The following is an 18,669-nucleotide window of genomic DNA, read 5'->3' as shown; positions in this document are numbered from 1 at the left end:
CATCCTTAGGAATTTTCACTAGAGTAAAAAGTGTGACAGCTTTCTGACATTTAATCACAGTTGTCCGGCTTGAATATGACAGAAGAGAAATAGAAGTAGATTTATAATTGTTCTGCTTTAAATCTGGTCAAAAGCTGCAGATCTTGAGGTCTTCAAGGGCTTCTTTTATGAAAACATGATCGCTGTGTGGAAGAGATAAAACAAATAAACTGCTGTTCTGTACAGTAATGCATGGGGGGGGGGGGGGGGGGGATTCATCCATGAGGAGGATGATGATGATGCATCAGCCAGTGTGTTATTATAGGACATAAATAGACACATTTGCACACTTATTTCCCAATGAAAAGAAGAAAAAAAAATCAATACTTCTTTGAACAATATTTGATATAAAAAGGCTGACAATGTTACAATGTAATGTAACATACTAAGCTCAGCTATTCTATTTTAAATTAAATTTAGTTATAATTGAATAAATAATGACAGACAAATCAGAATTCCAGTAAAATCCATTAAGGTAAATTAATTACATTGTTTATCTACAGGCATATGTATATTTAAATGTTTATTTAAATCATCATCCATATTTTATTTATTTCACTCAATTAGCATGTTTTGCTTAAAAGTGAAGATTTCGTAAATGTTCATCTAATTAATGGAATTATTGAATAAATACCCCCATGCATTACAGAATTACATTAAAAAATAACAAAATCTTACAAATGTTGATATTCAAATGAAATGACAAAATTAATAATTGCATAGGCATTAATCAAAAGTGTTGAGACGAGATGAGAGTGTTTGTGCAATCATACTGAACTTATTGACACATATTAGTGTATTTAGTTTGCTCTTGCATATATCTTATTGAATGTATGATGTGAGTTTTCTCAGCATTTATTTAACTTTATTACATGGCTTGGTTGAATTCTAATGTTATTTCTTGATAACAGACTAGTCCAGTCATTTTATGAAAAAAGGTTGAACAAATTGCAACAGAACCAAACTCAACTTATTTTGTATCCTCAATATGTCCTGAGTAAGGCCTATTTATTATTTTTCTTACGTGAATAGGGTAAAGATTTAAACCTTTAGATATCACCATGAAAATGACTGAGTTGATTACTTACATCAAGACAAACAAAAAATGAATTACAATTTTTTTTAAATTGTTTGTTAACATGGACAACGGTGCATAATCTAATTACGTATGTGCTAATTTGCATAAATACCACAACAGATCAAATAACTAAACATTGGGTATAGCCAGGTGAAAATGTCTTGTTGAATCGTGTTGACACATAACAGTAAAATACTTAATGTTAAGGTCTGAATGGAGCCCATTTAGGCTACCCATGAACATTAATACATAGAGGCTGGAAGAAGTACTTTAGAAACCAGCCTTTATACCAACCCAATATACTTTCAAATGAAGAAAAAAAATCTAAATAAAAATCTTATAAAAAAGCAGTCAAAAAATAATATATTTATAACTCAAATAACTAAAATCAAAGTAGCCTATGTAAATAATACTGACCGAAAATTTGTTAAACAAATCAAAACTTTTTTTATTTTATACCTTTTACACACTTCTCAACCAGCTTCATTAGGAGCATACTGGGATGCTTTTCTAATATTATTGAATCTGTTCAATCTCAGACTCACTCAATAAAAGTGATTTGCTGCTTACTATTGGCGGGTTTGACAGCAACTTTTTTGCCTAGTAACTGGAAAAAATGTCATCATTGTCGATTATTACTCGTGATATTGTAATAATGATTACTGTCGATTAAAATAATGTATTAAACTTTTATTTTTGAGGAGGGAAAATGTCATTCTTTTATGACCCGTTTAGCAATTAGTCAATTGCTTTTTACGCATTAGAAAATCAAGACATTGTTATTTGAGTAGCATGAAAAAATAAAAGGATTATGAATTAATATCTTACTGCACTTTTCAACTCATCTGATTGGGCATTACATCATTAGATCAACAGAGTCGTGTGTGATTGGCTGTAATGCTCAACGCTGGGAAAAAAGTAAAATAAAAAGTAATCTTGCATGCCACGTGAGCATCTATAACTGTTACTGTAATGGCGCAACACTTTCCATTTATTTTCACATTTCATTTTGAAAGTGACAATCTTCTGTTTTGAAAAAAACATCTATCTATCTATAAACTTTCTGTCATTCTAACTCCAAACTAAATTCAGAGTTTGACTGTTGTAGAGGCCCATTAGACTCCATCAGCTGCCATTATATGTACTATTTCTAATCCATCAAGACTCATTTTCCATTCTCTCTAATATTTCTAAACTGAAAACCTTCAAACTGAAAACTTTAAAAAATACTAAAGCTTAAACTATTTCAAACTGAAAACATTCAAACTTTTTAAAACTACTAAACTAAAACTTGGAACTATAAAAACCTTCAAACTTCAAGCTTTTAAAACTTCTTCAAACTTTCTGGCAAGGCTTTTTCATGCCAACTGTGGTGAGATCTGGTATTTATCTTAAAACATACCTTGTTCTCATCCGAGGTTTTCAAGTTAAAATAATACAGCAGAGCAATAAAAGCAAAACGAATTGCAGTTAATAAACTGAGCTAGAAGAGAACTAATTTCTCTCCAGGGATGCAAACGCCATCGGAATCAAAAATGCAACAACCAACAGTCAAAAAAAGCAGTCATATTATACAGAACTGGGTAACATTGTTCCTATGCAGTTTCTTGGGTTTATTCCAGAGGAACTAAAGCATGTGACATCAGCCTTCTATTGCACAAGGGGGGTTTGGTGACAACATTGTCTCCCTTAAATGGGCATTCTTCCGTGCTTTTCGTCCTCTGTGCTTTGGGCCTTTGTGTAAGTGTGTGCGTGCGTATGTATCTGGAAGTGTATTTGTAGGTCCAAAATATCAAACAAAATTCAAATAATTTCCTACACAACGTAAAGTTTGTCTACAAACTTTTTTATCTAGTTCACAGTGTACTCCTGTAGGCTATTTTCTTGAAAGTGACAAATATAACCCATAATGCATTGCTTTTTAAGGTATATTACTGTTTTAATGGAAAATAACATGATACTGTCAGAATTTTGCCTTTTTTTACTCCCAAGGGTTAACAGTGTATAGGATACTTGATAACATTTTGTTTTTGAATGCTCTTACAACAACCATTAAACATATAATTCCTAATCTAACACCTTTCACCTTTCAGTCAGTTCTGCTGACTACACAAGTTTACTACATGTTGAATCAAATATATAAGATTTATATAAGATCTAAAGTGGTATCATTTACATGCACAACATGATCGTATATCACACCCCGTATCCTCATATACTTTATGAAATATTCTGTAGATTACATGACTGCTCACATTATTAAACACATGCACAAATTCAGCTTAGAGACAACATTCTGCTCAGTTGTGTAAGAAAATGTAGCGGCAATTTAAAAGTTAAGCAAAGGCTTTTGGTTTCGCCTGCATGGACACAAACGTCTCAGGTTACGACTGTAACCTATGTTCCCTGAGAACAGGGAACGAGACACTACGTCAGAATGACGCTATGGGGAACGCCTCAGGCGTGACAGGTGTCTGAAATAAATATCAACTCACGTCAATCATGTTGACCGGCGACAGCCCGTGAATCATCAGCTTGATTGATTAACGCGCGACCTGGATGTATAAAGGGGAGCCTTGCACACATGACAACATCCTATCGTCTGAAGGGACTGTTGCAGGCAGGCCCCGAGGCATGGCAGGAAGACGTAGTGTCTCGTTCCCTGTTCTCAGGGAACATAGGTTACAGTCGTAACCTGAGACGTTCCCTTTCGAAAGGGAACTCTACACTACGTCAGAATGACGCTATGGGGAACGATATACCAACGCCACCATGCTAAGGGGAGTGCATGCCCTCAGGTCACACTGGGCTGTCAGTGACAGCATTCCCTACGGTCATAGCCCAAGCTAAATGATACCACAGAAAACCTCACAGTTTTAAAGGAAGGTCTACCTGGGCCAGCTCAAAGGCCTAGGACCACAATTCAAAAACTAGAAAGGGTCCCTTCTAGGGAATGTGGCTAGGGGACCCGAGGGAACCCCAGCCAGTCACTGTTCAGGGGAACGTGCCACCTGAAATACCACCAGGCAGGCCTGACCTGGTGTCACTACATAAGACACTAAAGTCTGGCCACTTCCTGTCTGTCCAAAGACAGAGCCTCTGGAACTTGCCTTAGGAAGGCATCCAACCCGAGGGACTGCGAAGCAGGCAGTGGACCACTCAGCCCGGATCTCAGAGACGGGACATCCTGGAGAGTATGACTCAGCATAGTGCTTTACAACCCTTGCCAGCGAGGGGAGTTTCTCTACTCTATCCATGGATCTACCCAGTGTTTGAGTTTCAAAACACTGAGGAGGCCTGTGAGGGCCTAAAGGGAGCTTACCTCCAGGAAGGCCTGGTAGGACCTCTAACCTGGCGACCACAACATGGGGAGCTTGTATTCAACCACAATATATGGGAGCTTACCTTCAGGAAGGCCGGTGAGGCCTCTGACCTGGTGACCACAGCATGTGGGAGCTCATATTCAACCACAGTATGTGGGAGCTCATATTCAGGAAGGCCTAGTGAGGCCTCTGACCTGCTAACCACAGTATGTGGGAGCTCATATCAGGAAGGCCGGTGAGGCCTGTAACCTGGCGACCACAGCATGTGGGAGCTCAAATCAGGAAGGCCGATGAGGCCTCTAACCTAGCGACCACAGCATGTGGGAACTCCTATCAGGAAGGCCGGTGAGGCCTATAACCTGGGGACCACAACCTGTGGGAGCTCACTTTCAGAAAGGGAATAAAGCATACAGCGCACAACCCTTACCATAAATATGGAAATAGAAAGTACATGAAAGAAAGTGCATGTACTTAGCCATTCTGAACCCAAGAAGGCCTGATGAGGCCTCTAACCTGGCGACCACAGCATGTGGGAGCTCATACTCGGGAAGGCCGGTGAGGCCTGTAACACGGTGACCACAGTGTGTGGGAGCTCATCAGAATGTGGAAGTTAGCTAGAGAAAGGCGTCTGTCGTAAAAAGTGACGACAGGACGCATCTAGAGTGGGATCCAAGGTGAAAGACCAAGGTCTGAGCCACATAGGAAGGGACCGAAGCGAACAGCGCATGACCCTTACCATAAAAATGGATTTTAGAAAGTACACAGGACGTTAGTCGTGTGACTTACCATAAGCATGGGTTTAAGAAAAATAGATGAAGTAAAGGTGCATGTACTTCATCACTCTATATTCAGGAAGGCCTAGTGAGGCCTATAACCTGACGACCACAGTAAGTGGGAGCTCATTCTCAGGAAGGCCCCTGAGGCCTGTGACCTGACGACCACAGACTGTGGGAGCTCGTATCCAGGAAGGCCGGTGAGGCCTGTAACCTGGCAACCACAGCATGTGGGAACCCATGATCAGGAAGGCCAGATGAGGCCTATAACCTGATGGACACAATGCGTGGGAGCTCACATTCAGGAAGGCCTGATGAGGCCTGCAACCTGACATGTGGAAGCTCACAACCAGTGCGGCCTAAACCCTAGCGACCACAGAGAGTGGGAGTTCACATTCAGGAAGGCCTGGATGAGGCCTGTAACCTGACATGTGAAAAACTCATAACCAGGAAGGCCTTAGGAAGCCTGCAACCTGGCGACCACAGTATGTGGGAGCTCATACTCAGGAAGGCCTGTGAGGCCTGTAACCTGGCGACCACAGTATGTGGGAGCTCATACTCAGGAAGGCCTATGAAGCCTGAAACCTGGTGACCACAGTAAGTGGGAACTCCCATTCAAGAAGGCCGGATGAGGCCTGTAACCTGACATGAGGAAGCTCATAACTAGGAAGACCTGCGACCACGGTGTGTGGGAGCTCATACTCAGGAAGGCCGGGTGAGGCCTGTAACCTGGCGGCCACAGTATGTGGGAGCTCACATTCAGGAAGGCTGGTGAGGCCTGTAACCTGGCGACCACAGTATGTGGGAGCTCATATTCAGGAAGGCCTGGTGAGGCCTATGACCTGATAACCACAGTATGTGGGAGCTCATATTCAAGAAGGCCTGGTGAGGCCTATAACTTGATAACCACAGAATGTGGGAGCTCATATTCAACCACAGTATGTGGGAGCTCATTTTCAGGAAGGCCTAGTGAGGCCTATGACCTGATAACCACATTACATGGGAGCTATATTCAAGAAGGCCTGGAGAGGCCTATAACTTGATAACCACAGTATGTGGGAGCTCATATTCAGGAAGGCCTAGTGAGGCCTCTGACCTGCTAACCACAGTATGTGGGAGCTCATATTCAGGAAGGCCTGGTGAGGCCTCTGACCTGATAACCACAGTATGTGGGAGCTCATATTCAAGAAGGCCTAGTGCGGCCTATAACTTGATAACCACATAACATGGGAGCTCATATTCAACAACAGTAAGTGGGAGCTCACATTCAGGAAGGCCAGTGAGGCCTGTAACCTGACATGTGGAGGCTTGTAACCAGGAAGGCCTGGTGAGGCCTATAACCTGGCGACTACAGTCTGTGGGAGCTCATATTCAACCACAGTATGTGGGAGCTCATACTCAGGAAGGCCTAGTGAGGCCTATGACCTGACAACCACAGCATGTGGGAGCTCATATTCAAGAAGGCCTAGTGAGGCCTATAACTTGATAACCACAGAATGTGGGAGCTCATATTCAACCACAGTGTGTGGGAGCTCATATTCAGGAAGGCCTAGTGAGGCCTCTGACCTGCTAACCACAGTATGTGGGAGCTCATATTCCACCACAATATGTGGGAGCTCAAATACAGGAAGGCCTGGTGAGGCCTCTGACCTGCTAACCACAGTAAGTGGGAGCTCAAATACAACCACAGTATGTGGGAGCTCATATTCAGGAAGGCCTGGAGAGGCCTATAACTTGATAACCACAGTATGTGGGAGCTCATATTCAGGAAGGCCTAGTGAGGCCTATGACCTGATAACCATAATATGTGGGAGCTCATTCAACCATAGTATGTGGAAGCTCATATTCAAGAAGGCCTAGTGAGGCCTATAACCTGATAACCACATTACTCCTTGACAGTCAATTCCTGGGAGCTCACCTCAGGGAGGCCCAAGCACTGTCCGGTTGCAAAATGGGGACTGTCTGGTCAAGGAGGCCTGATAAGACCTACTACCTGACCATCGAAAAAATCTTAGATTTACTTTCTTACCCACAACATTTTGCCCCAGACAGGAAACGTGGTCTGAAAAGAAACAGAAATATGTTAATTTCACATTTTACAAAAAGACCAGAATTACACCTGCTCTTTTTGTTCACTGCTCATCATTTTAATTCCTTAATTAAAATGCAGCCAAAAACACTGGATAACGCGATCTGGATGATAGGCTGAATTACTAAATATCTAACTTCATAAAAGTCAGATAATATTCCATCATTTTAATTCATAGAATTAAATGCAGCCATAATCACCAGACAATACTGTTTTAACATTTATACGTTCTCGTAGTCTACACACTGCCTCGGCAAGCGCGAGAAACGAGCCGTATATTTGGCTTTCATCCCTCGAGAAGAAAGTCAGCAGGTGCGAGGTTGAAACATCCGACAGCGCACGGATTATTTTTTTTTTTTTTTTTTCTCACGCGCGCCGAGATATTTCTTAATGAACACTGCGAGCACCCTCAGGAACTGACTGTGAACGCCTCGTACCCAAACAGTATTGTTTCACAGATCGAGAAAAGGGTCCGACGAGAGCGGAGCATTTTTAAATGAAAAACGCTCACAGTTTGCACAAGAGGCTCTCTCGAGAGCCTCCCGCGTGCTTCAGCGATATTCTCAAAACAGACAAACAGTCCCTGAAGACGAAAAGATGTTGTCATGTGTGCAAGGCTCCCCTTTATACATCCAGGTCGCGCGTTAATCAATCAAGCTGATGATTCACGGGCTGTCGCCGGTCAACATGATTGACGTGAGTTGATATTTATTTCAGACACCTGTCACGCCTGAGGCGTTCCCCATAGCGTCATTCTGACGTAGTGTAGAGTTCCCTTTCGAAAGGGAACTGTGTGACTTTAATGTAGATCAGGTGACTCTACAGAAAGTAGAAAGTGTCTGACTTCACAACTTCTTCATCACAATTCTGGAAAACATGCTGCAAGTGTGTCCATTTTTTTTTACATGTAAATTATCTTTGCATCTGAAAGTCTTCAATGATGCCACTTGGTTTGCCACAGAAGTGTCTTTCAAACAGTCAGTTAAATAAAGGTTTGTTACAGGTTTGCCACTACCAGTGAAGACTAGTTTGCAAATAACAAATGTACCACATATTAACCATCCATTTTGTTGTAAATAAACTATTTAAACTACTGTAAAGTATAATGAATTGATAACATATTCACTGTGGTGATGAACAAACTATTTTTTTTTTTTAAACTGCAAATCAAAGACTTTTAAACTTTTTTCATTTATACATTTAGATGTATTTATCCAAACTCTCAATAGCCTCCTGTTTTGTGCATGTTCTCCATCCATCTGGTATCTTACGACTCCCTGTCCTCTCAAATGTTTTCTGATAGTGTTTTTCCAGATCTTTCTGGAATCTGCACACAAACCACTTCCAGTAGGGCAGCTCAGAGAGATCAGGGGTGATGCTCCACTTTGCATATTTTCCTCCTGCTGTTCTGTATCGTCTATATGGGACTGATTTATCTGAGGCATCAGGGAAAAATGACTGATCGTTGCTTGCTACAGATGATGTGCAGATCCAAGCAGACAAGTTTGTTGTATCCCTGTATGAAAACCCTGATATTCCATTCATTCTGTGGAAAGGAACACTGTGATCAGTGTAGTGTGGTTTATCCTCATGGTTTTCTATGGTGCTGGTGCAGATGGCTTTACAGAACGGACACTGAACCCAACAGCACTTACAGAAGTGATTAATCAGAATCTCATCTGGTCTGAAATTGTGGTCCAGCTTCACAGGAAATGTATTTGTGTTGAATCTTCTGCTGATGTCAGACACTATAGCAGGAAGTTCTTGTGCTATCACATCTTTTAGGATGTTGAAATCCTCAACATCACGATGTTTCACTCCACTGAGGTCTTGTTCAGAGAAGATCAGCACATCTGAGAGCTTCTGTGTGAAATTCTTCAACCACAAACCAAAATCTCCTCTGTTCGCTTGAACATATTCAGTAGATTCACGAGCTGCTTTTATTATTTTCTGCTGCAGGAATTCAATGCTCTTCTTCATCTTGGGTAAAACACTGACACTGAAATTATCATTGATGTACTGACTGACTTCATCTCTGATGAAGCTCTTGAAGTAATCTCTGGGATAATGAATGTAGTTCATGTATTTGCCAAAATCCTCCTTGTTTGCCAGTACCTTCAGGATATGTTTCTCCAGCTTTGATCTGTTTCCATTCAGAGCTGCAGAGTTTGATTTAATTTCATCTGTCAGATCTTTGGCAGTCTTCTTGTAGACGCTCTGCTCAATGGGCTGTTTAAGTTTCTGACAGATGATCTCACCAAAAATTGCAGCCGAAGCAGATCCATTGCAGTATTTCTGGAAAATACTATAGTACTCTTCTCTCTTCTTCTGCAAATAGAGAACAGGATCATTGGCTTCCCTGAACAGTCTTTGTTGTTCAGTGATCATCTCTTTTTCTTTCTTAAAGATGGAGTAAGACAAAGCCATGAAAAATTCATTCTTGAACACATATTTTACTCCTTCCTCATGGGCTGATATTCTTGCCTGGATGTAATCTACAACTTGTTGAATGTAGCTCTTGTTGTAGCCCATCTTTGAAATGTTAGATGACATAATCATTTTGTTTGTCTTCTGAGCAACATCTGTGACTAATGATCTTATTTGGGCTTCATCTTCTGGAGATAGAGTTTGAGTATATCCAAGTGTTTCTTTAACTGCTTTGTAAGCATCCTTTACAGCCTCTATAATCTTTCCCTGTGTGGACGTTTTGTAAATAGCATAATCTGAATAACTTGGCACAGTGAAAATGTTGTTGTACTCACTGCTCTCGCTCCAGTGGTCTACAGCAGCACTTTCATACACTTTACTGAGCATCTCTCTCACATCTCTCATTATATCAATGTCTTTGATTGCTGGATTGTCTGTGATGATCCTCTTCATCCACTCTTCCCAAAACTTATCAAACTCTTTCTTCAGTCTTTCTTCATCGTTACCTTTGTCTTTGAATTTTAAGGCAAGTTCTTCACTCTTTTTATAGAGAGTGTCTTCATGCTGTTTCCTCTCATCATCAAACTTTTTCTTCAGGCCTCTCTGCTGAAGAACCTCATTTAATTTCCTCTTTGTTTCTCTCACAATGTTTTCCTGAACATCCTTGATTTTGAGCTCAAATGATGTTTTCCACTGAATCAGCATATCTTTATCTGTGTCTTTCTCAAAGAATTCTGCCATTGATTTTTTCACTTCGTCACTTTTCTTCTTCAGTTCTCTTTGAAGAGTGGTTTTCTCAACCTCATGAATTTCTTTATTTTCTATTTGTTTGTGCAGTTTATTCTCAGTTTCCATCATGGCGCTGCGAAGACTCCAGGACCACTTGCTGTATTCAGTCTCCAGTTTCCTGTAGGCTGAAATCTCCAGAGAATTTCTGAAGCTGAAGACGAATCGTTCATTCAGTAAAGCCTCCCAGAGATCTTTAATACAATATTTTAAGTCTTCCAGCTTTATTCCATCTGATTGTGAGACATGAGATATAATAGTCTTCTTGAGGTCTTGAATATTCTCACAGTAGTTCGGGTTTGGTGGTGCCATGGGTGGGCTTCCCTCCCAGAGCTGAGCAAAATACTTCACATCATTCTGAACATCAAATCTAATAATATCGCTGAAACGATCTGCATCATAGACTTCATCTTTAGCAGCGAGTTTTGTCATCTCATCCAGTTTCTCCTGCAGTCGTCTTCTTCCCTCCATGTTTTTCTCTCCAGCTGTGACATCTGGGACGTTCTGATGCACAAACACACATCTGGGATTCAGTCTGACCTTCTTCATCCTCATGAGGGCCTGAACAACAATCTGAAGAACGTCCTGCATCTCAGATGGGTTTTCTCCGAAGATGTTGATCAAGGTCAGATGTCCAAGACCTACAACAAATGTGGCCAATTCATTATCATGATGTGTTGTTGATTTTCCAGCCAGTTCTAGAGCACGAAAACCCTCAGTTTCAACAACCAGAATATAGTCAGATTTCATTTGTGTTTTCATCACGTCTGAGACTTTGACCAGCTGCATGAACGCTCCTCTGGTGCACCTGCCAGCACTGACGGCAAACTGGAGCCCAAACATGGCGTTCAGCATGGTGGATTTCCCAGAGCTCTGAATCCCTAAAATTGACAGCACAAAGACCCTCTGGTCTCCCAGTTTCTTTACGAGTTCATCTAGAACAGCAGAGATCCAGATCAGAGGAACATGAGCAGCATCTCCATCCATCAGCTCCAGTGGAAATCCAGAGATCATCATCTCTGCTGCAAGACTCGGGAGAGAAGAGTAGTGAACCTGCAGGTCTTTCTTGTTCTCCTTCACAGATGAACATGATTCATAGATCTGACCGATCTCCCTCATGATGTGCTCCAAACCAAAGCCTGCAGCCTGAAGATCCTTAGATATTCTCTCAAGCTCAGCTTGTTCATCTGTGAGTTGTTCAGATTTATCATGTTTCTCTTTCAGTTTTAAGACTGTTGACCACTTTTCATCATATTGGAGATGTATAACAGAAATATCAGCTGATGTATATTCATCCAGGAGGTTTCCGAGCCACGTAATGAAAAACATCTTCTCATGTTTATTATGTGAGTTCATTTTTATAATGAGGAGCTTCATAAACTCACTGGTGTTAGATTCATGCTGCCGTTTACGGATTTCCTTTAGTTCTGTTCGTTTTCCACTGATTTCCATTTCTATTTCATCTTCTCGAGATCGGTGTAGTTCTTTGTTCTTCTGACTCCACTGATGCCACAGTTTTCCCTGATGAGGCAGAATTGATTCTTTGATTCCTATCAGATCTTTCTTCACCAGCAAACTAATCATCGACTGTGCTGCCTCTCTTCCTCTCCTGCAGTCTTCATTATCTTTCTCATCTACTCTGATGTCTGAGTGTTTGGACAAATCTTCAAGTCTGAAAGTGGAAGATGATTCTGAGAGACAATCATTTATAGCTCTTCTGAGATCTTCAGATACTTCTGATTGATTTCTACCTTTCATACCAATCTTGTATTTTCCTTTGTCTGTCTCAATCATAGTAGATTCATCCTCAGTGAAAATAAATATGAGTGGCTTCGTGTTTGTGTACAGGTTTTGGATTGTTTTTGCACTTCTGGAATTCCTGTCAGGTTGTGCTAGAAGGACAACATTGACTGAGGACATTTCAGTGAGGATCAGCCGCTGTTTCTCATGGTCTTCTGCATCACCGTGTAGATTACAGAACGCAACACAGTCATTGAATTTATCCGTGTTTTTCCCAGAGGGGCAGAACCAGGCGATCTCCACCACTCCATCCATCAGGACTCTGGATCTGCTGCTGCCTGGGCAGTTCCTGTGGAAGAATGTGTTGTGTTTCTCATTGATCAGACTGTTCATCAGCTCAGACTTGGATGAAGACACAGAGTCAAACCTGAAGAAAGACACCATTGGAGTTTGTGCCTTGTAGATCAGCTGGGTTTGACTGATGGTTTCATCGTTGGGGTTTCTCATCTTCCAGCTCTTGTTGATTTGTCTGAATGTCCAGAGAGGAAACTCAGTCTGATGTGTGAATGGATTAGGAACAAGCAGAGGCAGAGCGTACTGACACTGAGACAGTTTAGTGACCATCAGCTGCTTCAGGAAATCATCAGCACAAAGAAACACAGCCATCTGAACATCCATCGGGTGAATTTGATCAGATCGATTCGTTCCTTTGTTTGAAAAAGACATTATTTCAAAAACATCATGAACATTTTCACTCCTGGATTTAAACAAGTCTCCCTGTTTTGTTTGATCCTGTTTACTGGTCTCTTTAATTTTGATGTATCTTGCTCTGTAGTTCATCATCAATAGTTTTTGAAGGAAAGTCTGAAACAGCTCTTCCTCAGCACAAGACTCATTGGACTGTAAAGAATGTGTAGTTATCTGAAGAACATCTGCTGGGCTCAGGTTATTGAGACGCCCGACTTCAAGATGAAGTTTGTGAAACAGATTATTCATTTTTTCCGTCTTTTTCAGTATTTTCCTGTTGTAATGATGGTGTTGATCAGGACTGACTCCTGATTGTCCACAGTCCTTGTTTCCCCTGTTGATTAAGTAAATATTTTATTTATTTTGAGAAATAACTTTTATACGGAACAAATATAAAATGGAGAAAATAATGATTGGATCCCCTGATGATTTTGTAAGTTTGCCCACTTACAAAGAAAGGAAGGGTCTATAGTTTTTAAAGGAGAAGTTCACTTTCAAAAAAACTTTTGCTGATAATTTACTCACCCCCATGTCATCCAAGATGTCCATGTCTTTCTTTCTTCAGTCGCAAAGAAATTAAGGTTTTTGATGAAAACATTCCAGGATTTCCCCCCATGTAATGGATTCTATTGGGACCCAAACGGTAGAAGGTTTAAGTGCAGCTTCAAAGGGCTTTAAACGATACCAGACGATGAATAAGGGTCTTATCTAGCGAAACGATCGGTCATTTCCAAAATAAATAAAAAAGTTTAAGTTTTATAAGCACAAACGCTCGCCTTGCTCTGTTCTGTGATGCGCGTTGAAGACGTCACGTAATACGCAATTACGTTGAAAAGGTCAAGTTGACGTGTTTACAAATGTGCGGAAGGAGGACCATATACACATTTTCAAATGTATTTATGTCAGTTTATCGTTTAAAATGCCCATTTCGTGTGCGTATCCTGGGTGTTTTAATATTAAAAAGCCAAAAAGAACATTTTCTTCAGGACAGAAATTTTTCAAGCGTGACCTTTTCAGCGTAATTGCGTATTACGTGACGTCACGAACGCGCATCACAGAACAGAGCAAGGCGAGCGTTTGTGCTTATAAAACTTAAACTTTTTTATTTATTTTGGAAATGACCGATCGTTTCGCTAGATAAGACCCTTATTCATCGTCTGGTATCGTTTAAAGCCCTTTGAAGCTGCACTTAAACTGTCATTTGGACCTTCTACCGTTTGGGTCCCAATAGAATCCATTACATGGGGGGAAATCCTGGAATGTTTTCATCAAAAACCTTAATTTCTTTGCGACTGAAGAAAGAAAGACATGGACATCTTGGATGACATGGGGGTGAGTAAATTATCAGCAAAAGTTTTTTTGAAAGTGAACTTCTCCTTTAAGGTAGGTTTATTTTAACTGATAGAGACGAAATATCAACAAGAAAATCCAGAGAAAAACACATCATATAAAGGTTATAAAATGATTAGCATCTGATTGAGTATTTGATCCCCTACCAACCAGCAATTATTCTGCCTCCCACAGAGTGATTATGTGCCCATGAGACACAAGATCTCTGAAGATCTCAGCAGAGGAGGATTAAAAACCTAACCCTAACCTAACCCTAACCCTAACAGCATTACCAGCTTTACTTATTACTAACCAGACTGACTTTATTTCTGTTAGTAGTCTACAAAAGTTGTTATTGAGACCCAAGAGAGGTTTAACTCTATTTTATATGAAGTCACCATAACAGATTATTGTTTACATTAGTTGGGCTCTTAACTCTTTTTATATATATATATTTTTTTGACTGGTTTCTGTTTTGAAGTCTTTAAAAGTGCATCCATCCATGATAAAAGTGCTCCACACGGCTCTGCGGGGTTAATAAAAACTCTTGAAGTGAAGCGATACATTTGCGTAAGAAAAATATGCATGTCGACTCACGCCAAAAGAGTAACACTTGGCGATGTATGTCTTAGGAGTAGTGCAAGCTGTGACGCCTCTCGCGGTTCAAACAAGCAGGGCTGGGCAACAAACTAAAGTTCCTGCGACATTTCTCTCAAAAAGTTCTTGATTTATACTTCTAATTCGTGATTGATGTTTTGATCTATCCTCTGCGGTTTCGTGTTCGATATTACATTGTGCGTCAAGTTCAAGGGTTAGTCTTTCGCCGTAAATCGATGCGCACGGCTGTCTGCCGGAAGCTAGTTATTTTAGTCGATAAAGTTTTAAATATGGATATTTTTCCTACACAAACCCATTGCTTCGCTTCACAGGGTCTTTATTAACCCCCTGGAGACATGTGGAGTACTTTTATGATGGATAGATGCACTTTTATGATGGATAGATGCACTTTTATGAAAACAGAAACCGGTCATTCACTGCCATTACAAAACTTGGAAGAGCCAGGACATTTTTTAATATAACTCTGATTGTATTCGTCTGAAAAAAGAATGTCATATACACCTGAAGTTTGCTGTGCTTTATATAGGCCTACATGAAGTGAATGCCTGCAATCATTCAGTCATCGATGAATGCACAAAACATGCAAATTAATAAAAATATTATAAACTCTACGAAACAATACACAATTGTCGTTTAAGTTCGTGCTGAAACTATATTTACCTTTTTTGAAATAATCCATTAAACCTGCTGAGAAATGAGGAGCCTGAACTAAAATGATCAGATCCGCCCGGGAAACTCATGAATATTCATGTAGGCTCCGCCCACTGCCTCTACAGATGAACAACTCACTTTTGCTCCACATTTCACATTTATCAATGGTGCAAAAGGGAGAGCGCGTGAAACTTGTCACTTGTAAGCGAAAAACAGTGTTTGAGATTCGTCGCAGCAGATTCAAGCAGTTGTAGTTATGTACTTGTGTTTGTGCTAGAAAAATATACAAGACATTTGTGAGAAAATATTCTACAAGTGTGCAGCTCTCCTCGGATGAATTCACATACTGATTTGCGGATGAGCAAAACTTCTCCGTGACTTCACATTTTTTGATGCGGGTGTGTGAATGCGTTTTGCACCATATTCACTGCAGCAACTGTAGCAAATATGTGAGCGTACGAGTTTCTTAATTTGTGATTTGTAGAATAGGATTTGTCCACCTGCAATGAAGAATTTGAGAAGGTGTAACTGTTGTGTTGTGTTTGTGGAAGAGAAAAAAAAAGTCTACAAGTTTGCAACTCTTAAAACATTTCTCAAATTTACTAATACACATGTGTGGCTATTCTCTACAACTACAAATTTCACTGTCACAGGCGTTCAGTTGATTTGCACCAAAAAAAAACATAGGTTTGCATCATTGCTCAGTTAACGTTGCGTGTGTCCACTACACTGACAAAACTCCACTCAGTGCCGTTGGCAATGCTATAATGTCTCCGCTTTGCGGTGTGTCTCTTGCGAGTGTGTTTAATCTATGTTTTTTTTCCCAACACACACACAATATAATCATCAGAGATGCATGCGATTACATTCGGAAATAGACTGTTTCCAAAAGCAAATATCCTGTCAGTTTTACAAACTTTTATAAACCCTGCCAGTAGGCTATAATCACAATGAACACATGCAAAATGAAATATTTAACATAGGATAACAACTGCAAAGCGTCTAATTTGTAAACAAAATGATTTACGCACTTAATCTAGCATTTAAATTCCGGCACATTTGCATATTTTTAGACAGACATCACATCCCGAACCTCACAGCAATCTGCAATTGTAGTTATTTGATCAATTATCATCTTTACGTGGGTTGTGCAATGGCACAGCTCCTCACTGCAACTTCAATAGTTTTAAATGTGGGAACCCACGTCCGGTAGCGGGTAAGGAAGCCAGAAGTACACTCTCATTTTAATGTTATTGATGTGTGTTTTGGTATTGCGCCGGGAGTCCCTAATTTATGTGTGTAACTACTGGTCCCCCGGCGCTATTTGTGTGTAAAGTGAGCGCGTGTGTGAGTAAGGGGGTAGGAGAGCAGGTTAACTCCCATATGGCTCTTATACTGTATAGCTATTGACGATGGCTATGTATTTAGAGTGAGTGGTATTGATGGTATGTCCTGATATTTTGTGTTATTGGTGTGGTATTTAAGTGATTTATATGGCTTTGAGGTTTGCAGTGTAATGAAATTATGCATGCTATAGGTGATCACATGAATTGATTTAATGCATGTATTTAACAACCTTGGTAACTCCGCGCTGAATATATTGTCCTGTTTGATTGATGCTTTATTTCTCTGTAAGCTTATTGATTAATGTCATCATAAATTACAAATACATGATTAGAATTGTACCTGTCATTGCATCAACCTGCTGACTGGGGCTCGAGCCATTCAAGACAAAAGGTGACTTACAATAGAGAAAACAGGTCTGGCAGGAATCTCTTGCTGGAAACTCTGTAAATCAGTCTACTAATAACTTTCTCAGTTGACATACTATTGTAGTAGAAACCTAAATTAAACATTTAATAAATTTGTAATCCAACACTATTAAAGAAATAGTTTTTTTTTAAGGACTACAGCAAACAACTGATAGGAACGACACTGTTTTTTGACTACACTGACTTTTTTTTTTTGCCTTTGCAAAACGTGTCTTATAAACACTTTATGGCAGACAAAAAAAAAGAATGTAATAAAATCAAAGGTCAAGACAAGAGCCCAACTAAATCAAACTGTTCACCTGCAAATTAAATTAATTAACTTGACTTTTAATTTAGTGCAACTGTGCTGCCAGCATTTTACAGATAAATTACAGGACGATTTTTACAGTAAAAGCTGTAAAAATAACAGTACTTTGTAGGTGAAGATGCTGACAGTTAATTACGCCAAATTTACACTGAAAAAAGTTTTACAATGTGCAATCTTTTTCTGATATATACTTCTGATATATATATAAGTATTGTCCATAATTACACACACACACACACACACACACACACACACACACACAGTAATGAATGAGTCATACTAGTAATAATGAGTAATGCTAGTAATAATGAGTATAAAGTCAAACCTGAGTGTGGAAGTCTTCCCTCTCTGTATCTTCAATTCGGTTAGGAGCGAGTGAATGTTCTCTGGCTGCTGTGTCTATTTATAAGGTTGTGACGTGGAATGCTGTTGTCTTTTTAAAAAAAAAAAAATTATTCATGTGACATGGAAGAAAGAAAGTGAAAGTGTTTTAGTGTTAGTTGTTTTTATGTTGAGGATCTTGCAGCTGATTTGAGCTGAGGTTAACTCTTGTATGTAAATGTTACTTTTTTTATTTCTGTCTTGTGTGTTTGTTAATAATTCACATTAGTTACTTAAATTATACATAATACTTGTTTTTAATTATATATGTGACAGAAACTAGTTGTCATACTGTTATTTCATTTTCCATGTTTTCAAGTTTCTGTTTTCCATCCTGACCAGTCTAAGGGTATCCACTGGAGATAACCAAGTGCAGTTTATTAACAAACAAAACCAAACATGAAACAAAAACATGACATGAAATGACATGAACTTACACAACAGTAGACTACAGGAAACAATAAACTCTCAGAAAATAATTGTACTTTTAGGTGTACGATGGCTTGTCACTGGGGCTGTACCCTCAGGGGTACAATATTGTACCTTAACCTTTAAAAGAAACATATGTACCTTTTAATGCTTTTTGACCCTTAAAAAGGCACATATATG

General features: G+C 39.8%; 1 protein-coding gene across 1 annotated transcript; it reads right to left on the bottom strand.

Annotated features, from left to right (window-relative positions):
- Nucleotides 1–2,509: 2,509 nt before the first annotated feature.
- On the bottom strand, nucleotides 2,510–18,038 carry LOC311089895 (interferon-induced very large GTPase 1-like). Its single transcript, XM_084124937.1, has 3 exons — nucleotides 18,005–18,038; nucleotides 8,093–13,336; nucleotides 2,510–3,495 (listed from the first exon to the last, which is right to left on the bottom strand). Exon 2 carries the CDS (start codon nucleotides 13,249–13,251, stop codon nucleotides 8,503–8,505), a length of 4,749 nt encoding a protein of 1,582 aa, XP_083981063.1. The 5' UTR covers nucleotides 13,252–13,336; nucleotides 18,005–18,038; the 3' UTR covers nucleotides 2,510–3,495; nucleotides 8,093–8,502.
- Between the last annotated feature and the right edge of the window lie 631 nt (nucleotides 18,039–18,669).

This window comes from Abramis brama (genome assembly GCF_963993115.1).
Source record: "Abramis brama genome assembly, chromosome: 9".
NCBI lineage: Eukaryota > Metazoa > Chordata > Actinopteri > Cypriniformes > Leuciscidae > Abramis > Abramis brama.
The sequence above is the reverse complement of the archived record's forward strand: the minus strand, read 5'-3'. Positions and strand labels throughout refer to the sequence as shown.

What these genes read in the sequence shown, in the direction of transcription:
- LOC311089895 (XM_084124937.1), bottom strand. Translation starts at nt 13,251, where the DNA reads ATGAATAATCTGTTTCACAAACTTCATCTTGAAGTCGGGCGTCTCAAT.